At 39.8% G+C, this 25,939-nt stretch overlaps 1 protein-coding gene across 4 annotated transcripts in view; it reads left to right on the top strand.

The window, feature by feature from the left end:
* The window catches only part of capn15 (calpain 15), a 282,315-nt gene that overhangs the window by 185,471 nt on the left and 70,905 nt on the right, over positions 1-25,939 (top strand). For all 4 annotated transcript variants that reach the window (XM_060840629.1, XM_060840630.1, XM_060840633.1 and 1 more), the window contains one exon: positions 2,570-4,109. In XM_060840629.1, the coding sequence (XP_060696612.1) occupies positions 2,570-4,109 (1,540 nt within the window). The remainder of the gene's footprint in view (positions 1-2,569; positions 4,110-25,939) is intronic.

Here is a 25,939-nt window from a genome sequence, read left to right on the forward strand (position 1 = left end):
TGTAGATAACCTTCTTAGCTGACCACTGCACACCAGTATTGGAATCATCTGCAAACTGACTAACAATATCTTCTAAATTCATATCCAAATCATTTATATAAATGACAAAAAGCAGTGGGCCCAGCACCAATCCTTGTGGCACTCCACCGGTCACAGGCCCCCAGTCTGAAAAGAACCCTCTACCACCATCCTCTGTCTCCTAGCTTTGAGCCAATGTTGTACCCAGTTGCCTGGCTCCCTTTGGATTCCATTTGATATAACCTTGCTAACCATGTGGAACTTTGTTAAAGCCTTGCTGAAATCCATATAGATAATGTTGATTGCTCTGCCTTCATCAAATCATCTTTGTCACTTCCTCAAAAAACTCAATCAAGTTAGTCAGATATGATTTTCCACATACATAGCCATGTTTACTATCCCTAATCAGTTCTTTCCTTTCCAAATGTATGTACATTCTGTCCCTCAGAGGCCTCTCCGATAGTATGCTATATTGTAAGATTCCATGACTTTGACTACCTTGATGCACTTGAAATGCAGTGGAGGCCATTAGTCTTTAATTTGTCCGCTCTAGCCACAACAATTTCCAATCACAAATAGTATTACATGGGGGAAAAAGTCCCAACATACATTAAAGGAATATAACTGGAATTTCCTAAACAAAGGGATTGAAATTGATATTGCAGAAAAACAGATTTCAACTGTTTACTGATGTCTGCTCATCTGTTGGTCTTAATGTTGTATCCAGAGTTACATAGGCAACTTTATTCCATTTCATCAGTGGAACATCACCACTTCATCCAGGCAAGGGAATCACTTGGCCGCTTTAAGAGCTCACCGTGTGGGGAGTTAATGACAAAAACTTCCTCATTCTCTTCCTCATTGTTTTCTGCTTAGCCTTCTCACTCATGCCAGCTGGTGTCTTATCTCACTCTGCCTTGAGCTAAATGTGATGATGCGTATGAGAAGGAATAAGCTGCCAATGTAAATCTGGATGTAATATTAAAACTAACAGCTGGATCCATCTTCTGTCAAGGTTGAATAGATATCAATAAACAGCTAAAATCTGTTTTTGTGATGTCAATCTCAATACCTCACTGGCTGGACTGCAGAACAGACCTATCATTTTCAAAACACTTCCACAGCTATAGAGCTATGAGAACACAGAGTCTGAGGTTACTGGCAGAGAAGGTGACTGGACGTACGGTGATCGGGGCTGTGTAGATTATCAAACTTCGAGACTGGATGATTAGGCTGTGGGAAAATGACTGCCCTTGGATATTTCTCATTTGACTCGCACTGCTCAGATTGAATTTTGTAATTGAGAGGACCTGCTAAGCAATTTGTTTTGGACATTTAGTCCAGGACAGAAGTGAATATAGTGGTATTAAAAACCGATCTAGTGAAAGGTCACAAACTGAAACATTGTTCACTGTGCTGCAAGACCTGCTGAGTATTTTCAGAAATTTCTGTTTTTTTATTTCATATTTCCAGCATCACTACTTTGAATTAGTACATAATCTGTCTCTGAATATTCTGAAACATGAATCCATTTATTGTAGCATTTCATCAGCAATACTCCATAATGAAGGTCAATCTCATCAAAATGATGAGCGAAATGTTGGAAGTTGTTACTTTCTGGTAAAATTCTGCTTGGACTGTATTGTTGTACGTTTAGTTTACCAGAAAATTATATACTATATCTGGGTAGGAAGCAAAAATCTCTTTAGAACAGTAAATGTGCGAACCGAGTTTTATTAATGACCATTGAAGTTAACTGCGAAGAAATATGCTTGCTTCGAGCTTTTGAAGAGCTGTGAGTGAACAAATTTGCCTTCTTTTACTCTCCTTTAAAGACACTTACCTGAAGGAGATAGTACATATAGACATTTGTATTTACATGAATCCATTGACTACTTATTGGTGAATGGGATATGATGAAAACAATGATATTGGTAGGACAAGCCTGCTTCTTATTTCACACTACTTGTTTTCAATGCAGCTGCCCCTCCACTAATGATGGCATTGCAAACTAGTGCCTGCAGTTTTGCTTACACTGATGCAAAGTCACCTGGGTGTTTCGACCATGAGCAAATTATTCTTTGTCCATTCACTTGGGAGTCTGTGCACTAATATGTACTAAAGGCTATTACCATGGTTGCTTAGTTGCAGCTTGCAGCTTTGTGTAACTGATTATAATAATAATCCTGGCAGAGATTCTAGTTATTTTAGAATTAGCTGCCTTCAGGTAGGGTGCCCAAGGGTGTTGGGATAATAGAAATGAACACAGGGCTGCTGTTCCTGATTATTGCCTGAAGTAATGCAGCATGAGGGTAAGGAACACAATAGGCTCTACTAAGATGCCCTTCAAGTGTTCAGAGGAGTCACTCTAGACTTTCAGCTGAAGAAATGACCCTTTGAGAAAGCTTGTTAGAGGGCTGCTGGTCACTTTGGGGTTATAAATGACAGTGCTTTGGGTAAGAGTGGTGGGGGGGAACAGAGAGATTTAGAATAGCTGAAGATATTCCACTTTATTGATTCATTTGTTGTTTATCTTTTCTTCCCCCTCCAGTACCTCCCAGTTGCCTAGTGCCATGGCAACAAGGAATGAGTGGCCATGTACCCGGTGCACTTTCTTGAATCCCGATGTGCTGAGGCAGTGTTCCATATGCGAGGCCCCCCGAGAAAGGCCAGACTTCAATGACATCCTTCGACTTAGCACAGAGGAGCAGCAGTGGGCCTGCACCCGATGCACTTTCAGAAACTCAATCAACAAGAGCCAGTGTGGTGTCTGCGGGTCTTCCCAAACCCTTACTCCTGTCATACCGCCTGTACCCCCAACAAATGGACAATCCAAAAATCAGCCTCCTTTGGATGAACAGCGAGGTTCTGCTGGACAGGACAGTGGGAGATCAGCAAATGGTGACGTCAACGGCAACTGTTGCAAGAATGGTACACCAGTTAACTCCAAAGCTTGGGCCTGCCAAAGGTGCACTCTTCATAACACGCCATCTGCTAACTCGTGTTCAGCCTGTGGGGGGCCTCGCAAACTTTCCTTGCCCAAGATCCCACCTGAAGCTCTGGTTGTGCCTGAGGTTTTGACTCCTGCTGGTTTCCAGCTGCCCTCAGGACCATCATCAGCAACATCCCAGCTCAGCAATTCAACTGACCCAGTAGAGGCTGATGTGTCACCAATTCAGGATGCAGCCACAGAGACCGAGAGTCCAAGGTCTCCAGTTGCAAGTCCCCTGTCGCCAATGATCCAGAATAACCCAGTGCCACGGAGCCGCAGAGAAGTACCACCAGCTGCCAAATTCCAGTCGCCCAATGCAGACTCACCGGTCCTCTCTGGTAGCATGGCCACCACCTCTACCTCCAGCACCTCAGTTCCAACGGCTCGAGGTGTTCCCCAGGGGCAAGTGAAATCTTCCACAAAATTGCAAGAACTGCTTTGCACCAAGAGGCTCAGTGTTTTAGATGAGGAAATGGACTCATCCCCAAGTCAATGGAAGTGTACATCTTGCTCTTTTATCAACTCTGCTGCAGTATTAAAATGTGATGCTTGTAGAACTATGAAAGGCGGAGACATCATAGACCTAACTGGTGACACTGTGAGGTTCACCCCCTTTAGTCCCTCCAGCCCAGATTTTACCATATGGACTTGTTCAAAGTGTACTCTGAAAAACCCTACTACTGTCCAAAAATGTAGTGCCTGTAATTGCTCCAAACTCCATGGCTTTCAAGAACATAGTCATACAGAGCGAGGGCCAAGATGTCCCGACTGTAACATGGAGAAGGGGCTGAATGGGTGTGCATGCACCACATGTGGATCCAGGTCCTCAGGAACACGGAAACCCATCAAACTATTCCCTGTCCAGCCACCTACCTGTCGGGAGAAATCCAATGAGTGGTCCTGCCCTGCTTGTACCCTCCTAAATGACTTGAAGGATAAGCATTGTGCAGCCTGCCATACTCCACAGCAGTATTTCACCCTGAGGAAAGGTTCAAAGCCACTGAAGAGACGGGAAAGCATTCTTGTCGAAGCACGGCGGAAGACTGATGAGGGAGAGGCCAAAGAGCTATGGGAGAATATTGTGAAGTTTTGCCAGGAGGTAAGCCTGTTCTATAAAATAGTATGTAGTGTCTTGGGTAGACTCCAGTGTCACACTCCCACTTGTAATTTGTCAACCAACTAACTACTGAGTAGATTTGTAAGTGAGACAATTTTCAGCAGCATTATAGTTAACCACTTTGCTCTGAACTATCAGCTCTGCAGTCTTCTTCAGAAGAATATATTAACAAAGATCATTCAGTCTTTTGATCCTGTTACTCCATTCAATTAGATAAGGCTGATCTTATTTACCCATCTTGATTTCATAACCCTTAATATCATTGTCTAACAAAAATCTGCCAATCAGCATTTTTTTTTTGGAGAAAAGATTTCCAGATTTTAGACAGTGCACTTGACCTTAAAATAGGCTTTGTGCTCCCTTGCTCTGGACTATTCTTCCCAACCCTCCAAGTCGCGAACACCTTCACCACACCGACAAGGGAAATATAATCATTTTAAACAGCTCAATTAGATCACTTCTTAACCTTCTATACTCAAAGGAATGCAAGCCTTATCTATGCTTTATTCTATTCCTGGCTTTCAGAACATCACCAGTAAATGGAGAGCTAATATTAGCTGCTTGATGAAATATATTGAAGAGGGATGTAACAGATGCCTTTAACCAAAGTAAACCATGAGTAGTTGGCATATATTTCTTTTCTATAGGGGTGCAAGAGTTTGCTATGATGATTTTTGTTTTCGTATAAAGCAACACAATCGAGCAAGTTTCTTATTGGTGCAATACCTGGAGTGAGATTTATTTTGTTTCAGTATGAATTATCTTGCTGTGTCCCATCCTGTCCATTCCATGTGCACTATATTAAAAATAACAAAGGAATGAATTACATAACAATAATATCCCTGAGGACTTCGGGGTGTCATTGGCTCAACTAAAGATTGAGCAGTTTCAAAAGTAAAACTTTTTAACGAGTTTGGTTTCGAAGTTAACATCAGGCGACATAAAGTGTAGAATATTGCTAATTCAGTGAAAGCTATGTCATAGAGTCTGAAAAGAGACTCACATTTATGTAGTAGTTTAAACAACCACCAATTGTGCTGCTTTACAATAAATGAAGGACTTTTAAAGTGGGTTGTAAAGTTTCCTCAGGCATGCAATTTGTACACAGCAAGTTTTCATAATCTGCAATGGAATAATGACTGGATTTTTTTCTGTGATTTTGATTAAAAAATAAATCTTCACTTGGGTACTGATGAGGATAACTCCCTGCTCATCTTTGCAAATAGTGCTGTAGAGGCAGTTGGGATCAAGGGAATCCCCAGAGGTATGTAGAGTATACAGGAGTTTACTGAAGAAGGAAATCAGGAGGGCGAAAGGGAGCATGAGATTTGGGTACATCCAAAGAGGACTTTGGCTGAGAAGATTAGGGTACATCCAAAGAGATTCTTTAAGTCTATTAAAGGAAAAAAGAGTAACTGGAGAGAGAGAATAGGACCATTCAAGGACCAAAGTGGACATGCATGTATGGAACTGCAAGAGATGAGCAAAGTCCTCAATGAATATTTCTCCTCTGTGTTTACCGTGGAGAAAGACACAAAGACTTGGGAACTTGGGGAACTCTGGTGGTGGTATCTTGGAGACTGCCCATATCACAGTAGAGAACATGTTGGACATATAGAATGTGAGAAGGCATGTAAATCTCCTGCTCCTGACCAGATCTATCCAAGAACCTTGCAAGAGGCGAGAGAAGAAATTGCAGGTACCCTAGCTGGTATATTTGCATCATTGTTAGCCACAGGTGAGGTCCTGGAAGACTGGAGGGTAGGGGATGTTATGCCCTTATTCAAGAAAGGCTGCAAAGAGAAGGATGCAAACTCTTGACCAGTAAGCCTAACACCTTTGGTAGGTAAGTTACTTGAGAAGATAAACATGTATTTGGAAAGATAGGGTTTGATTGGGAGTAGTCAGCATAGCTTTGTGCGTGGGAGATCATGCCTCACAACTTTGTTAAAGTTCTTTGATGAAGACACCAGGAAGGTTAATCAGGGAAGGGCAGTAGATATAGTCTATATAGATTTCAGTAAGGCCTTTGATAAAGTTCCGCATGGTAGCCTGCTCTGGGAAGGTTAGATCGCATGGAATCCAAAGGGAGCTGCCAAATCGGATTCACAATTACTTAATGATGGGAATAGTGGATAATAATGGAAGGATGCTTATCAGACTGGAGGCCTGTGAGGAGTGGTGTGCCTTAGAGGTCAGTGCTGGGCCCATTGCTGTTTGTTATCTGTATCAATGATTTGGATGAGAATGTACAAAGCGTGATTAGTAAGTTTGCACATGACACGAAAATGTGGACAGTGCAAAATGTTATCAGAAAGTGCAGCAAGATCTTGATCAGCTGGGGAAATGGGCTGAGAAATGGCGAACGGAGTTTAATATAGATAAGTGTGAGTTCTTGCATTTTGGAAAGTCCAATCAAGATAGGAGTTTCATGGCAAATGGTAGGGCCTTAAGGAGAGTAGTGGAACAGGGGGATCTTGGCATTCACGTGCATGGTTCTCTGAAAGGGGAGTCACAGGTAGACAGGACAACAAAGAAGGCTTTTGGCATACTGGCCTTCATCAGTCAGGGTATTGAGTATAGAAGTTAGAAAGTTATGTTGCAGTTGTATAACATGTTGGTGAGGCTGCACTTGGAGTATTATGTTCAGTTTTGGTCACCTTGCTATAGGAGAGGTATTATTAAACTGAAAGAATGCTGAAGAAATTTAAAGGGATGTTGCCAAGAATCAAAGGACTGAGTTATAGGGAGAGGCTGGACAAACTAGGACTTTTTTCTTTAGAGCGTAGGAGACTGAGTGGGGCGCGGGGGTGGAGGGAGTCTTATAAAAGTGTATAAGATCATGAGAGGTATGGATAACGTGAATGCACTCAGTCTTTTTCCCAGAGTTGGGGAATTGAGCAATAGAGGGTATCAGTTTAAGATAGATAGGGAAAGAATAAATAGGAAGCTAAGGGCCAACTTTTTAGATAGAGGGCGGTACACTTATGAAATGAGCTGCCATCAGAAGTGGTTGAGGCAGGTACATTAACAACATTTAAAAGGCATTTGGTCAAACACATGGACAGGAAGGATTTAGAAGGATATTGGCCAAGTGGAGAGAAATGGGCTTAGTGGGAATGGATATTTTGGTTAGCATGGACCAATTTGGGCCGTAGGGTCTGCCTTTGTGCTGCAGGACTGTATGACTGTATCATCTTCTAATCCACCCGAGCAGGCATATGGGCTTCAATATGCAAAACAATATACAATACAGCACAGGAACAGGCCCTTTGGCCCACCAAGCCTGTGCCGGTTCCTATTCCTTATTTAGATCGGCTGCTTATTGCCCTTGTGCAGTTTCTATCCCTCTGTGTGCCTCATGTGTCTGTCAAGATATGCCTTAAATGTTGCTAACGTGCTTGATTCCACCAACCCCATTCACTTCTCCCCTAAATTTGCCCCATCTCATTTTGACCCGTGCCCTCTTGTAGTTGACCTTTCCACCCTGGGAAAAAGTTTCTGACTGTCCACCCTATTTATGCCTCTCATGGTTTTGTAGACCTCTGTCAGGTCACTCTTCAGCCTCAGTCTTTAGTTTAATTACTTCTCCAAAAGATGATGCTCCAACAATGTAGCACCATCTCAGCTCAACGTAGGAACGTCAGTGTGTTACCCACATCAGAGGTGTGTTACATGTCTGAACAGGTTGATTAGGAAATATCCAGAAATGTCAGTGGAGTTTTTTTTTTGTGTGCTGAGCTTCTGGAACATAAACTTGGAACCTTGTAACCGAAAGTAGAGAGTGCTATCAGTTGAACTACTGCCAACTCTCAAGTGTAAAGTCACTTTCCAGTTCAAATGATAAGAACTTTCACTATAGTTCACCTATTTTCTGTACTCCTATCAGGAGAGATCTGTAGAGATGGTTGAGATGTAATTGCCTTTTGATCAACCTTTGTACCCAAGTGTAAAATGGGCTTAACACTGGCTCTATTTCTGAGAAAGAGCAGTTGCCACAGAGCACATCTTGTTGACTCTGAGTGGTGTGTCAATGACTAGAACCCCAGACAGAATGGTGCCTCATGAAGGTAGTCCGTTATGGCATGTAGCATGACCATCTCAGATAAATAAGACAAATAAACATCTTGTTTTTGAATCTAAAAAATATGTTTAGATGTTTGTTTTAATTCTTTTAGTTGTGACAGACATGCGTTGTCATTTACTTTCCAGCCTGTTTCAACAACAGTTCAGTCTGTGAAGCCCTGGAGTGTTGAATAGTCTTGACAAATTTTACCAGGCTGATTTCAGAAAAGAGTTTCTCTTTCAAAATCTCTATTAGGTTACACTTGTTTGCATTTTCTGAAGAGAGCCTAAATCTGTTCAGTCTTTCCTGTCACTTCTTGGTTCAGGTACCATTCAAGCAAATCCTTTCTCTGGAGACTTGAACTGCTCACAGTATGAGAGTATGGTCTAACCAAAGGCTCGGCACAAAGTTAACATAACTTCTCTGTCTTTAAATCCTACCCTTCTGTTAATGAATCCCAGTGCTTTGTTTACGGTCTTATTAATTCACATCTTTCCTTTAGTAATTTGTGAATCTAGATTTCAGAGCTCTCTGTGTACCCAAGAGTTATGTAGCTTTTTTACAGTTCCCACCAAATTTGAATACTTCAATCTTGCCTATATTGAAGTTGAGTTGCTAATTACTTGTCCATTATACGAGTTTATTAATGTTTTATTGCTGCATAGTCATAGCTGATTGGTTAAAGCAATGGGTTTGAAATCTGTGGAATTTTTCACACAGGTTTGAATCTTGCCAGTTGTGCTTCTCAGCGTAAAAAAGAGTGTTCCTGCAACACAGTAGTAGTGTTCCTACCTTTGGCCTGAAGGTCTGGTTTTAGATCTTCAGCCCAGGACTGTGTCATAAGATATCCATGGTGTGCAGATGTTGGACTGGGGTGGACAAAGTCAGAAGTCACAAGACACCAGGATATAGTCCAACAAGTTTCTGTGAAATCACAAGCTGTCAGAGTGCTGAAGAAGGAGCATTGCTCTGAAAGCTTGTGATTTCAAACAAACCTGTTGCTCTATAACTTGGGCTCATGTGACTTATGGATAAGATATCCAAATAGGTTGGTTAAGAAGAAATATTAATGTTTTGTACTTTTGCCAAGAATCCCTCCACATTAGATTGATTTTCTTTCTTTCTTTCTTTCTCTCTCCCTCTCTCTTGTCACTGTCTTCTTGCCACCATCACCACCCCCAACAAATTTCGTCATTGTATTTCCAATTCCTTGCTAATTTATACAAATGGTGAACATTAGCCAGCACTGATCATTATGGAACACCAGTTCCAGTTATTTACCAATCTGTGTAATAATCTCAAGATCAGTCTCTTGCTTCCTGTTTTACCATGAGCCTTCTATCAATTATACTATTTGCCCCCTGTCTTTACATGCTCTCCTCTTGTTATGAGTTTATTAAGTTGTGTTTTATCATTAGAATTTTGGAAATCCAAATATAATATGTCCACTGCATCATCTTTATCTAATTTGCTGCTAATTCAAAGAATTTAATAAGGTTGGCCATGCATGTTTTGTTTTGGAAACTGACTACATTTTATTATATTTTCAGTTTCTAAATGCTTTTCTGTTTTTGTTTTCATTCGTGGGATGTAGATACCATAGTTGCATATATTCTATTCTTGAAATCCTACTAGTGAAGGATGGTAGTGGAGCTGATCTTTGCTCAGTGAAACATTACAAGTGAAACCTTCCGAACTCAACCACTCCCAGTTTCATGTGTCTTTATATATGCGCTCTGATGAGATCCTAATTACTGTTTCAACCGACATAAAAATTAAATAGTATTGATAAATGACGATCAACCCTTGATTGTATTTAGGAAGGCACATTACCAAATGAGAGGTTGGCCAGACTAGTTCTAAAAGGCAGATACAAATCAACCACATTTTTGAGTCCAGAATCACTTTTGGGTCTGGTTTGGTAAAGACGTAATATTTTGTTTTTGAAAGATCAATAGTGAACCAGGTCGATGTTTTGACAGTCCATTAGTTTTGTGGTCACCAGTACTGAAATTAACTTCTTACTCCAGATTGCTGAAATAAATGTAAACTCCTGAGCTGTCATTTTAGGACTTGAACTCATGTTTCCAGAAATTAGTCCATGCCTCTGGATTACTAGTTCTGTAATATAGCCACTGTGTCACCATTTCCAATTGTATACAGATTCTATCTTGCTTCCTACCATTAACATTTAAGATAACTATTCCGCAACTCTCTAAACTGAATTCATCTTATCCTTTTTATATAGGAATCACACAAGCTGTCCTCAGTCCTCTTGTACTATTCTTACAATCAGATTTTTATTAATATGTAATACTGCCTATTCTATATCAACTCGAGCTTCCTTGAACATGTTAGAGACATTTCATCTAGACCAGGGGTTTCACCTTTTACAAATTTGGTAATCATGTCTCTCCTTTTCTATTCTTAACATCTTTAGAAGAAAACATCAAAAAACTAGTGTCCTGCCAACTGTGTTCATTTCCCTTGAATAGCTTAGCTAATTGTACATTTTAGTTTTTTTCTGCAAAATAATTATCATAAAATAACATTTATAGTGATTTTGTCAGGAGGTTCAAGATTTTTGTCTAAAGTATTTATTAATTCAGAAATCTGTGTTTTCTTTTCTTTGAAGTTCACATTTTTAAATGGTTAGAATGGTATTGGAGCTGTGAAATGAAAGATAAGGTTGAGCAGACTCAGTTCCTCCACACATCATTAGAGAGCAGGTTCCTATGAGTTGCCAGAGAAAAATGTGATTAGCCTAAAGGTGGATCTATTTTTGGGAACAGTTGTGTAACACCAACCAATCCTGCAGGCTTAGAGGCAGCTCCAGCCCTGAAATACATATTGATGATTTGAAAATCCGCAATTTCAGTATGATGAAAACTGGCATGAGTTACCAAAATAAAGGTTATTGTAAAACTGATACAAATTGAACCAGAACTGTGATGCTTTTGACAAATGCCTGATAGTGAATTATGATATACATGTTATAAACATGTCCCCAAATTGCTGTCTTTGTAAAATAAATTGCTCAAATATTGATCAAAAATTTTCAGGAACAAGATCCAATTTTTGGTGAATTAAAATGGATTTTTATAAAATGTAAATAAAATGCATTCCACTGCAGTACCTCACTTAATATACAGCTCCATTGGAATTATTTATTCGATCTTTGATGGGATCTAGGTGTCGCTGATAGGGCCAGTATTTGTTACATAACCCTAGTTCCTGTGGAGAAGGTAATGGTGAACCATTTTCTTGAACCATTCCAGCAACAATGGAGAGTCAACGATACAGTTCCAAGTTAGGATAGTGACTTGAAAGGAAACTAGTAACTGGTACTGCTCGGAAGCATCTGGTGCCCTTGTCCTTCCAGGTGGTAGAGGTTGTGGTTTGGAAGGTATTCTTGGAGGAGCCTGGGTTAGTTGCTGCAGTGTATCTTGTATACTATATACATCACTGCTGCGATGTACCAAAGGTGAAGGGAGTGAATAATTAACTTGTTGGATGAGGTGCCAAACAAGCAGGCTTGTTTTGCCCTGGATGGTGCCAAGTTTCTGAAATGTTTTTCAAGTTGCTGTCATCCAAGTAAATGGAGAATTCCCATTACGATCCTACCTTCTGCACTGTAGATGATTGACAGTAGCAAAGAGGATTGATGAGGGCAGAGTGGTAGACGTGATCTATATGGACTTCAGTAGGCTGTTCGACAAGGTTCCCCATGGGACACTGGTTAGCAAGGTTAGATCTCAAGGAATAGACATTTCGATACAGAACAGGCTCGAAGGTAGAAGACAGAGGGTGGTGGTGGCGGATTCTTTTTCAGACTGGAGACCTATGACCAGTGGTGTGCCACAAGGATCAGTGCTGGGTCCACTACTTTTAGTCATTTATATAAATGATTTGGATGTGAGTTTAAGAGATATAATTAGCAAGTTTGCAGGTGACACCAAAATTGGAGGTGTAATGGACAGCGAAGGTGGTTACCTCAGATTACAACGGGATCTTGACCAGATGGGCCAATGGGCTGAGAAGTGGCAGATGGAGTTTAATTCAGATAAGTGCGAGGTGCTGCATTTTGGGAAAGCAAATCTTAGCAGGACTTATACACTTAATGGTAAGGTCCTAGGGAGTATTACTAAACAAAGAGACCTTGGAGTGCAAGTTCATAGTTCCTTGAAAGTGGAATCGCAGGTAGATAGGATAGTGAAGAAGGCATTTGATATACTTTTCTTTATTGGTCAGAGTATTGAGTACAGGAGTTGGGAGGTCAAGTTGCGGCTCTACAGGACATTGGTTAGGCCACTTTTGAAATATTGCATGCAATTCTGGTCTCTATTGGAAGGATGTTGTTGAAACTTGAAAGGGTTCAGAAAAGATTTACAAGGATGTTGCCAGGATTGGAGGATTTAAGCTATGGGGAGTGATCGAATATGCTGGGGCTGTTTTCCCTGGAGTGTCGGAGGCTGAGAGGTGACCTTATAGAGGTTTATAAAATTATGAGGGGCATGGATAGGATAAATAGACCAAGTCTTTTCCTTGGGGTTGGGGAGTCCAGAACTAGAGAGGGAAAGATATAAAAGAGACCTAAGGGGCAACTTTTTCACGCAGAGGATGGTACGTATACGGAATGAGCTGCCAGAGGAAGTGGTGGAGGCTGGTACATTTGCAGCATTTAAAAGGCATCTGGATGGGTATATGAATAGGAAGAGTTTGGAGGGATATGGGCCGGGTGCTGGCAGGTGAGACTAGATTGCATTGGGATATCTGGTCAGCATGGACAGGTTGGACCGATAGGTCTGTTTCTGTGCTGGACATCAACAGGTTTGGGAAGTCGTTATTTGAGTTAATCGCTTCAGAATTCCCACTCTCCAACTACTCTTATAGCCGCAGTATTCATTTGGCTGGTCCAGTTCAAATCCTCGTTAATGGTGATCACCATGTTATTGATAGAGAGGATTCAGCCATTGAATGTCAAGGGAAGTTAATTACATTAGTCCTGTTGGAGGATGTTGCTTACCATTTATGAGCCCAAACCTGAATGTTGACTAGGTCTTGCAGCATTTGACACAGATTGCTTCAGAATCTGAAGGGTTGCAAAGCTTTCAAACACTACAGTGATCAACAAAATCTTCAGTGCTGACCTCTTGAAGAAAGGAAGTTCATTGACGAAGCAATCTTGGAACTGAGATGATTAACTCTAACAACCACAACTGTCTTCCTTGGTGTTAGGTATGACTCTAACCAGTGCAAAATGTTCTTCCTAATTTCCACTGGCATCAATTTTGCTAAGACTCCTTCATGCTACTTTAATAACAGTCACACTCGCTTCCCTCTTGACTGATAGAGTTATACAACACAGAAACAGACCCTTAGTCTAACTCATCCATGCTGACCAAGTCTCCCAAACTAAACTAGTCCCACTTGGCTGTGTATGGCCCATATTCCTCTAAATCTTTCCAATTTATTTACCTGTAGTAATTATAAGGAGGTCAGCCAGGTGGACATAATCGATGAGTTCCCCAATTGGGGCTCTTAATCTGATCCAGTCAAGGAACCCTGATTGAGAGCTAAGAGCAGGAGTCACATATCCCGTTCACTTGGAGGGCTGGCTCTGAGGGAGCTGGATCAGTATCAAGGACTCTGCATGTAAGTAAAGAGTGACTTGATGGAGGGATACAGGCCTCTGTAGAGTTATATCATTACCTAATCCAAATATCTTTTAAATGTTGTTACTGTACCTGCATCTATCACTTCCTCTGACAGCTCATTCCACATACAAACCACCCTCCATGTGAAAACGTTGCCTCTCAGGTCCCTTTTAAATCTTTCTCCTCTCACCTTAAAAATATGCTCTCTAGTTTTGAACTTCCCTACCCAAGGGAAAAGGCATTGACTGTCAACCTTATCTATGTTCCTTGTGTTGTTATGAACCTCTACAAGATCACCTCTTAATTTTCTATGCTTCTGTGAAAAAAGACTTGCCTCAAATGCTCAGGTTTATAGAGGTTTATAAATTCATGAGGGGCATGGATAGGGTGAACAGCCATGGTCTTTTTCCCAGGATAGAGCAGTCCAAAACTAGAAGGCCTAAGTTTAAGATGAGAAGGGAAAGATTTTAAAATGACCCGACTTCTCCATGCAGCGGGTGGTGTGTGTATGGAACGAGTTGTCTAAGGCAGAGGTGGAGGCTGGTACAATTACAATATTTAAAAGGTATCTGAATGGATAATGTTTAGAGAGATACGGGCCAAATGTTAGCAAATGGAACTAGATCAGTTTAGGTTATCTGTTTGGCATGGATAGGCTGTATAGAAGTATGATGAATGAAAGTTTCATTATCATAGACTGAAAGAGTTCTGTTTAGAATGTTTTGAGATGAAAGTATGACATTGACTACAGAAAAATGGCTATTGCACGATGAAGACAGCCAGGCTTGTTTCCATTGAAACAATTAGCCCTACTCAGTCAATTGTTCCACTGGCATTAATGATTAATGCTCAAAAATTAATGGTGTGTATATTTCTGGACTCAATCTAGGAAAGGAGCCATCGTGTATCCAGACAAATTGGAATGTTTGCTGAAGTGTTTGACCCACAGGCCAGAGTGAACTGTGAGGCACTAACCTATCATCTGAACTCTTGAATTCCCTGTGCCCTTGAAGCCCACATTTACCCAGTGTCACTTTTTTAAATTGATTACACAGAAATGATTCTTTAGGGCAAGAGTATTAATTTTTGCTCTTACTTCTGGCATGTTATTACTTTCCCCAGCCATAAGAATCACGTTGACAGCTGTGAAGGACAATCAGACTCTTTCAATTTCGTGACCTAATTTGTAGTGTGATTTGAACATTATTCTGAATATTTTTTAACTGCTTATAACTATAGAGTATATAGATTCTCTACTTATTATTTAGATTATGAAAGTGACTACCTGGGAGTGAGAGAATTTTAATTGAGAGGATTCACGTGGTTAATGTTAAAAGAATATGGAAAGAATGGAGTGAGTGCAGACTACAATGTGACCAGCATCCTGGCCAATATTTCTCTCTTAACCAACATCACTTAAAGCAAAGTAAATTATCATTGTGGGAGCTTCAGTTACAGAACTGGCTGCTATATTTTCCACTTTATCATGGTGAATTCACTTGGATACTTCATTGCCTGTAAAACATTTTGGAATGTCCTGTGTTTGTGAAAGGGCGCTCTACAAATGCAAATTTCTTTCTTCCTTCAGATTGTTACATTTTAGGTTCTTCTTTGCATTTCTGAGTTTCCCAACTCTTTAGATGTTTTATGCTCGTTGAGATTGCTTGTGCTTGTTTGCCTTTGCATGTCTGATAATTTGCCAAGGAGTATTGTCATTTCTTTACCACTGCATATGTTAAAACAGAAAATGGTGTTGTTACATTTGTATAGGAATGTATAGGAACCTTCCATCTGCAATAGAAAATAGGAATGCAGCAGTGCTCAAAATACATGGGAGTAGTGGGCAAATACACCCTGAAACCCCCAAATTGTTTGATAAATCAATCACTGGGATGGACATTCAGTGAAAAGTCACCCGTGTGAATAGAATGGAAAGCTAAATTGAGAAGCTGCTCCTCCAGTCACAGGCTGTTTCTCTCCCATGTTTGTTGCTGTTAGGTTTATTAGTGAGCCTAACAGCAACAAACATGGCAGAGAAACAACCTGTGATTATGAAGAACAGTAAGCAGCTCACTATCATTAGGGAAACAATCACTGAGGAGCAGGGGAGCCAGGTCCAGGAGCAGGAGCCATCTTAGTTTGAGGCTTGGAGAGGGAGTCACAGCCAAAAGCAGCCATTTTGCAAATGCCATGAGAGAGGATGGCAAGAGGGAAGATTATAATAGATGCCATTGAAATGAATACAGCTTTAATTATTCAATATAAATCTAAGATTCAGGTCAGAGATACATTAAAAACTGTAACTTATGCATGTTGGTTTGTGCTAGTTTTAACACTGTGATATCTGGGAAACTGTTGCTTTCCTTATATGTTGTGGCTCTAAATTTAATGGATTAACACTTATTGAGGATATTGATTAATTCTTTTATTTCTGCACTGTGAGAATTCAAATATCTTAAAAGTCAACACAAATTCAAAACATAAATCACTGCAATGCCTGACAAACATGATGTGGAGGAACTGGTGTTGGACCATGGTGGACAAAGTTAAAAATTGAGATTAGTGTGATGCTGGAAAAGCACAGCAGGTCAAGCAGCATCTGAGGAGCAGGAAAATTGACATTTTGGGCAGATTCCTGATGAAGGGCTTTTGCCTGAAACTTCAGTTTTCCTGCTCTGTGGATGCTGCCTGACATGCTGTGCTTTTCCAGCATCACACTAATCTTGACTCTAATCTCCAGCATCTGCAGTTCTCACTTTCGCCACGTTAAAAATCACACAATACCAGATTATAGTCCAACAGTTATATTTGGCTTCCAGAAAAACTTGTTGGATGATAACCTGGTGTTGTGTGATTTTTAAAGATGTTATTTAGAATGAAAAAATAGCCCCTGAAATTCAAAAACTGGCCCTCTAAGGGAGCCTTTGAGAAAATAATTTTTTCCTGGAATGGCAAATAAATGGATGGGATTAAAGGCAGAGAAGGGTATTAAAGTAGGTGACAGCATTAGTTATTATGTCCCAAAATTCCCTGGATTCTGGAAATGGATTGGAAACATGCTAATGTGATGAAGTTTAATGTGAAATAGTGCAACGTTATCCATTTTGGTCAGAAAAATAAAAGGGCAAATTATTATTTAAATGGGAAGCAAATTCAAAGTGTGCGGTGCAGAGGGATCTGGGTGTTGTGCATGACTGGCAGAAATTGGGAAGGCAGCATATAATAAAGGAATCCTGCAACTTATTGCAAAATGATTGAATTATAAAAGTACAGAAATATTTTTACAATTACGGCATTCATGAAACCCATCTGGAATATTGTGTCCCTTTTTGGTCTCCTTCCTTGAGGAAGATGTGGTGGCATTGGAAGCAGTTCAGAGGAGATTCACAAAGTTTTTTTCCAGGGGTGAGTGGGAGATCATACGAGGAGTGGTTGAAAAACTTGGGCACGTATTCACTGGTGTTAAGAAGAATGAGTAGGGGGTCTGATTGAAGTACATAAAGTGCTAAAGGGGATTGATGCAGTGAATGTTGGACTAATGATTTCCCCTTGTGGGATAGTCTTTAACAAGAGAGTATAGGTACAGAATGAGAGGAGATGGGTTCAAAACTGAGATAAACAGAAACTACTTATGAATCTGTGGAACTTACTGATCCAAGGTTATGAAGTGGAGGCAGAATCAAACAATAGATTCAAGAAAGGAATAAATATGTTTCTGATGAAAAGTAGGATAAAGGGCTGTGGGAGCAGACAGGAAAGTGGGGTTGAGACCAGGATTAGATCAGCCATGGTTGTGTTGAATGTGTTGTGCTGAATTGCTTACTCTTGCTCTGAATTCCTGTGTTTCTGTATTGCTATGTAATATAGATGTTAGAAATAGCCAAATGGCTACAAGATCATATGAGTTATCTACAAGACCTGTATCCTTAGCACCTGCTGCATGATGGGGAAACCTGTACATTTTATACCTATTGAGAGCAAAGAGTCAATAGTTCCCAACCCCAGCTTCTGTGAAATATCCTAGATGTCACATGCTAAGTCAGATACCAGTGGAATGAACTTTTCCAGGGAAAACATGCCAGGTGGACTAACATTAATAACTCCAAGCAACATCAGTAGAACCCTGGTATCAAGTATTATCTTCTCCTAAAAAGATCTTCTTAAAAAATTTGCCCAAAGCAGCCAAATTCTTCCTTTGCCCAGCAGTCAACCTATTTGAATATCCTTCTGCATGTAAGTGTGCTGCTGATTGACCTTTGCTCCTCCCTCCCTGTTGGCAAGTGCTGACAATTATTGCTAAGTTGTTCTACTTTGTGTACTGTCTCATTGCCTTGCCAAGAGACTCAACAGTCTCTCTTCAGTGCAAAAAATGAGCAAATTGCACAATGCCCTGGTTGGTGCCATTCACGTTGCAGTTCCTTGGGACAAATTAGCTGAAGAAAGAGTTTGTTCCCTCTCAAAAGAAAGAGAGGCAGCTCTCTATTTTCAAGTTCTACATCTGTAGCTTTACCAATTTGAATCCTTTACCTGTGTGTACAAATTCTGGCAATTTCTCCTGCAAATATATCAGACTGTATTGTATTGTCTGCAAATGCACTGTAAGAGTTTATATTATATCATGTCAAATTAATTGAAAAGGCAATTTGTCACAATGTGTTATTCAGACTATTCTCCATCCTCTGACCAAGAAGTTCCTCCCGACTAGCTAGATTTCAGCATAAAGGATGAGACATTAGTTAATCACTGGAACAGATGGGTTGCAATAATAATGGTGGATATGTCAATATTAGAATGAGTGTGAGGATGGAAGCTCTATGTACATTGGAGAATGATGAAGTATACTTTTTATTTAGTCAGAAATATTATTTCTGAAATTCTGCTACAAAGATCTGAAAAGCACAATAAAGAAATGGAGCAACTTCAAATGAATCTGACATACTAGTAGATGGTTAGATAGACCATCAGGTGAATTACTGATCACTTCTCTACAAATTGCAAAATGGAGTGACATTTCAATTGACATCACAGAATTTCTTCCCTAGAGGAATACAAACTCTGACCATGTCTCAGATGTATACCTACAGATTGGGTTATCTGATTGAATGCATTTAATCTCTCATCACATGCTGAGGCACTTCAGAGCCTTATTTTGGAAAGAAAAGGTCTGAGAGGCGGGTATTACCTACAACAGAGCTTACCAAACTGTGTGTCTGCAGTTTTGTGGGGCATGCCTAGGTTATCAAATAATGGGCTGGCCAAAGAACAAGAGCCACCAATAATACAGTCTGACAGAGTGGAATTTATACTGAAGTCAAAGGTAATGCCCTTGGTTTCCTCACTGTTGAGCTGGAAAACTTATGTTTCATTCAGGTTGCAGCCTTAGTGTTTTATATCAACTCAAGCTAAGCTTCTGTCCCAACACCTCTCCACCATCGTGACTGTTTGTTTATTTCCATTTCTGTAATAGCTATCTCCCTTCACTCTATCTTACCACATTGATTGTTGGCCCTCAAATACCCTCAAGTTTAGTTCATCCCATGTTTAAATCCATTTGTAGTCTTGCACTTCTCTATCTCTGCAACCTCTCCATCCAGACCTCAACTTCTCTGTCCCTTTGATTTCAGCCAATTATATGATTGAGTTGGTTAGGACAGGGTTGACAAAAACACAGACTATTTGCAATTGTTTAGATGTCTAGATTGAGGCAGACAGGATACAAAAATAAATACAAAAGATTTGTATAGAAAGTAGGAGAACTCATTTACTCAGGACTGTGGTGCTATGGAATGCAGTCTTGCTGTCAGTGATTTAAAGCCAAGGACAACAACATTTAAGAACAGATTAGATACATGGTTGAAGGAAAGATTATAAAGGGATTGGATGAAGATTACTGCTCACAGACGATAAACAGCAACGTCTGCAGTTGGGTTTAAAACAAGCAAGGGAATACACTTGTGCATGTGACTTACTCATTCACTCACTCATTCACTTTTGCCTGCGCAGGCATGCACACAGACATTTGCTGTCACACTTGTTTAAAAATTAGTCTCATCACTTACAAGCGCAAACAAATTGGATCAAAGTACTTTCCAACAGAGGATGAAGTCTTGTTCTGTCTGTGACTGGTGGATTGTCTGCATCCATTTCAATACAGCATTTCCCACTTGGTAGATGTAAAGGTAATTCCTGGTATTGGATTATAAAATGCTAGATGCTTTGCTGGCGAGATTCAATCCAGCCCAATGTTATGCCTCCAGTTTGGGTTCATTTGTCCAGCACAATTCTAATTGAATAACTCCTCACACAGTTCTCAGCTGCTTTCACCTCTTTTTTCATCCTCTTGATTCATTTCTCCCTTTATAAGCATTATATCCATAACTGAGGCACAGATGAGTACACTGCGTAATCAGCTTTATGTGATATTGTAGGTTGAAATAGTTCTGAATACCCTTACTCTAATGGGTCTATGAAGATGCTCAATTCAGATTGAAAATGAGATTTAAGCATTCATTCCCTTCTTGAGAGCTGAGAAAAGCTATTTGTATATATGCTGCTGTATGATGTAAAAATGAGGGTGACAGTGCGAATATTGATATTATTATAAGTACTAAAGCTATTGTGATAAGACTTGGTTACTTTAACTTTAGAGCGGTCTGTTACTTTTATGGAACTTTACACTTTTTTTGTGTGTTACTTTTGAACTGAACACTATATTTTTCCATAATAATAGAAAGCACTGGATCCTGGAAACTTGAAAGTAGACATTTGCTGGGAAAACTCAGCAGGTCTGGCAGCATCTGTGGGAAGAAAGCAGAGTTAACATTTTGAGTCAGGTGACTGTACATCAGTTTATTTCTTATTTTGCCTGAGTTAAAATGAAAGCAAGTCTGTAGAAGGAGCTGCAGATTGCTTCATATGTTTGAGTTGTTAATAGCCACATTTCAAAACAGTATCTTTATCCCTCTGACTTGACAATCTGAAAATCTCCTCATCTGCCCTCCTGCCCTGTCAGATATGTGAAATCATAATTGTTTGAAGTCTGAAGGCATTGTTGCACAGAATTTCCAAAAGACATCATGAATTTAGGTTGTCATGACTGTCTAGCAACTTTCATATTCTCTATCATTCTGTTGCTTGTCTGTAAATTGCTGGATTCATTGAGTTTAATTTTACAACCAGACATGCTGGCTTTAAATTTACTATTGAATTGTCATAACCAACAAATGACAATACCTAACACTTGAGTTAGCCAATCTCAACCCCTTCGTATCCTTGGATCAAGGATGACAAATCCATTTGTATTACCAGCTGCAAGATGTGCAAGGTGCAAAGTATACATTTGAGACTTCCCTGAAAGACAGGCGCATACTGGATCATGACGCCAAGTGTCTGTAGGTTGGAATATTCTACCAGCGTTCTTGTGCTCACACACAAAGAATACACACTACTAAAATGTGCACATGGTACCGTACTCCAAAACTAAGACCGCCACGGGTGTTTGTCCTTATCCAAATATATGCTCTAGCAGTGAGTTGAAATTCTAAATAAGGAAATTAAAACTTTTAAAATATTCGTTAGGTCCAATGAAGATTATTGTGGCCAATTCTGGTCACAATGCTTCAGCAATAATATCAAGGTCTTGGAGAGAGTTCTGAGGAAATTGACTAGCCTAGTACAAAGGGCAACAAACGTCAGTTTTATTGGAAGACTTGACAAGCTGGGGTGGTGATTCTTAGAGAAGTAGAAATTTGAGAATGTTAAGAGAAAAACATACCTATAAACAGCAGGATTGCTAACCAGAAGACATGGATCTAAGATAATTGCTAAGAGAAAAGTAATTAAGCCAAATGAATGAATAAGTAACTGTGATTTAGTATGCAATACTTGAAGAGAAGGTGAAAACAGATTCAACGGTGTCTTTCAAAAGCAAAAGGGAAGAGAGAGAAAAAATTAGAAAGTTTTAGGAAACTGGAGACTTTGGGACAACTTAGATGGTTCTTCCAAAGAGGCAGCACAGCACTTAGGGCTGTCACCTTCTCTGTGCCATATCATTCAAATGCTGGAATCAGATTATCCATCATTGGACATCTTTAGCATTCATATTCTGAAAATTGTTGAAGAAACTTATTTTACTGGATCTTAAATTGCCGTTGTTTATGTGGATCCAAAACTAGACCAGTATCTCTCCAGTTGCAATCCATTTCTGTGAATCAATAATGCTTTTCTTTACAGACCTAAGTGACACAAATCCATGTTAAAACTGTTGTTGGAGATGTTATTGGGAAGATTGAGTCGCATCATGGATAGACAATATGAGAGGACAGTATTTCTATACTCTTTATTAAATATTTTCATGCTATAAGTTGACTTGCATTTGGCATAATATAACCACTTGAAGTTGTCTGGTGTCTTTGTACCAAAACATAATAAGTAGCAAGTGTGAAATTAAACTAAAACCGGACAATGATGAGTTATATGGGTACCCAAAGTTTGGATGAAAAGATGATTTTTAAGGAAGTTTTAAAAAGTGGGAGATAGAGAGGTGGGAGAGTTTCGAAAAGATCTCCAAGAGAATTGGCAAAATGTGGCTCTGCCACTATTGATAGGCCAATTGAAGATGGAGAATATATTGAAAAACAGTGAGGACACTGAAAGGCTCATTAGGGAACACAAGGCTAGAGAGGCATAGGAGGAAAAGCAATAGAAGTGATTGAGGACAATGATTTTAAATTCTTTGTATTAGAGATTGCTGCCTGTCCTGAGTGATCCATGTTATAATGGGAATCAGCGTCCAGTTAGTCCAATCCTGTGAAGGTTCTTGGCTATTCTAACAGAATCCATTTTATGGGAGCTCAGATGCAGTTGAAGCCACAACGATATGATTCTTCTAACCAGGGAATTGGTCCATTTATCCAGTAAAATACAGGATTCTTCCTTGAAATCTGTTTTTGAGAGGTCAAGACTTTCAGCTGAGCCCTGGAGCTGTTTGTTGTCTTTTCCCACGTTAAGAGAGTTCAGAGCTACATAAGTAAAATTGTTCAAGGAACAATGTTTACTTTGTTCAGTCCTCTTAATTTTGAAAAGTACTATCCTGTTATAATTTTGTCGTTGCATTCTCGTGTGACCTCATATTAAGAAAATCATGCAAAACATAACGAGGCCTAAGGGTAAAACAGAGTTGGGGCAAAAATATCAGTAAAAATCAAAACAAAAATAACAGCCTCACACAAATGATAACGCAGTCTCAGTAAATGTTAAAATCATATATTTTAATATTATAATAACAAAAATAATAAAAAGTTTAACACTTTAAAGAGTTTCTGAGTTTGTTGAGTTACAGTTCTGTATTAAGACAGGCTGAGGTAGTCATCAGCATTACTTTCAGGTGCAGTTCTGGGTGTAGGGTTACGATGAAAGTAAATATTTAGTCCAGAAGTGGATGGCTGTGGTTCGTTGTCCTCAGATTGTTTCTTGGGGTTTGGCTTAAAAAAGGCATTCAGCTTTTGCTGCTTTTGCCTTCTTTCTTCTTTCGTGAAGCTGTTCATAAGGTGCCAGATAACACTTTGTCACAAGCTGCTTTCCTATTGCGTTCTGCATTGTAATCATTGTCTTCTAAGAGCTACAACTGCTTCTCGACTTGTCTCAGGATAGAAGATGAAAGAGAAGTGGAAAATTCTCATGGTTCTGCATCCTGGACTTCATTGTCTTCATTTTGAGATTCACATTCCCCCACAGCAACAAGTTGTTGATCAGTCCACACTTCTTCAAATCCAGCTTACTTTGCAAGAGTGAACACAATGTTCTTTGAATGCTGGAAGCTATTTTGATAATTCAACACCTTTAAATCATGAAGAAAATCCGGGAGAACTTCCACCAAACTACATGCAAACAGACCTTACTGACATCACCCCAGGCCACCAACATGATGTCAATAGCATTCTTAATGTTCAACCTCTTCCAAAATTGAAGAACACTGTCCTCATTATCACCCTCAGTAACTAATCAGCTTCCTGAATGTGCACCTCAAATAATCAGCTTTAACAGTTGCTAATGCACCCTGGTCCATGGGTTGAATGAAAGAGGTTGTGTTTGGAGGTAGAAGTATTACTTTGATGTTTTCAGAAAGCTCAACAATGGTGGAAGGATGGGTTGGTGCATTGTCCAGAATCAAGAGAATCTTGAAATCTAAATTATTTCTCCCGCAATAATTTCTAAAAACATCAATAATAAGGTCAGAAAAAATTTGCACTGTCATCTAACCTCTTTTACTTGAAGTAAATATCTAGAGTGGATTTAAGGTAACTGGGGATGAAATCACTTAATAGCCAACAGGAGCTCTTGTTTTAAAATTCACCAATCTGGTTGCAGCCAAATTGCACTGACAAAATGTGCGTTATAGGAGAATGACCTGTATGGAAAACTTCTATCTATTTTTATATTTTTGCATAACTTCCTTGTAATCTAATTTTTGCCTCCTTATTAGTCTTTTAGTCACTTTTTCCTTTATAAAATGTATATTTTATCTAATATTTTGACATGCTACCTGTCTTTGCACAATTATATGTTTGTTCTTTGAGTTTGACACTATCTTTGCTTTTTTCAGGTGGCAGGTCCATCCCTTAGAATTTTGCTTATTTGTTGGAATGTGTCTACTCTCTGCTTTCTGAACGATCCCTTAACCTAAATTGCCAGTTCATTTTTGTTAGCTGTGCTTTCATTCATCATCTGGAAGTCCCTCCTCTAGATTACTCTACTCTTTCCTCATATGATTTTTCCAGTCTGTATGGAGTGTAAAATTTCCCACATTAATCATTGCAGCCTTCTGACAAGCTTCTTTTACTTCTTGATACTTTGTCTGACCATGTGGTTACACTATGTTTATTCACTTGTGGGACTTGGGCTTCTCAGGCTGGCCAGGATTTATTGCCCTTGAGAAAGTGGTGGAGAGCTGCTTTCTTTAACCACTGCAATCCATGTGCTGTAGGTAGACCTATAATCCCATTAGAGACAAAATTCCAGGATTTTGACCAGCAACAGTGAAGGAATAGCAATATATTTCCGAGTTAGAATGGTGAGTGATTCGGAGGGGAGCTTGCAGGTGATGGTGCTCCCATGTGACTGCTACCCTTGTCCTTCTGGATGGAGGTCTATACACAACTCCCACAAATGTGTTTATTGTTCCTCTTCCCACCCAGACTGCTTTTATATCTTGGTTTCCTGAATTTAGATAATCCTCTCTATATCATTTTTAATTAATATAGCTACTCCTTCACCCTTTCCTAGCTTTTGGTTCTTCCTAAATGTCATATACCCTTCAATATTTAGTCCCAAAACAGATCATCCTGCAGAAACATCTCCATAATGGCCATGAAATCATACTTATTTATCTCAATTTGTACCATTCATTCATCTGTTTTGTTTCGATTGCCTACGTGTAGTCAAATGCGGTGCCTTAGACCATAAGATACAGGAGTAGATTAAGGCCATCTGCCCATCAAGCCTCCTCCACCATTTGATCATGGTTGATCCGTTTCTCAACCTTATTCCCCTGCCTTCTCCCTGGAACTCTTGAACATCTTCCTAATCAAGAATCTATCTATCTGTGTCTTAAATACATTTAATGACTTGGCTCCACAGCCTTCAGCGGCAATAAGTTCCACAGAGTCAGCATCCTCTGTCTGAAGGAATTCCTCCTTATCTCAGTTTTAAAGGGTTGTCCCTTCACTCCAAAGCTTTGACCCCAGATCCTTGTCTCTACTTCTAGTGGAAACATCTTCTCTGTGTCCATTCTATCCAGGCTTCTAAGTATTCTGTAAGTTTCAGTCAGATATCCCTCATCCTTCTAAACTTCAAGTATGGACCCAGAGTCCTTAACTGCTCCTCATATGACAAGCCCTTCATTCCTGGGATCATTCTTGTAAACCTCCTGTGGACTCTCACCAGCACTGCACATCCTTCCTCAGATACAGGACCCTAAGCTGCTCACAATATTCTAAATGTGGTCTGACCAGAACCATATACAGCCTCAGCAGTTCAACTGTGCTCGTGTTTTCTAGCCCTCTTAAATGAATGCCAAGGTTGCATTTGCC

This window comes from Hemiscyllium ocellatum, chromosome 20 (assembly GCF_020745735.1).
Source record: "Hemiscyllium ocellatum isolate sHemOce1 chromosome 20, sHemOce1.pat.X.cur, whole genome shotgun sequence".
NCBI lineage: Eukaryota > Metazoa > Chordata > Chondrichthyes > Orectolobiformes > Hemiscylliidae > Hemiscyllium > Hemiscyllium ocellatum.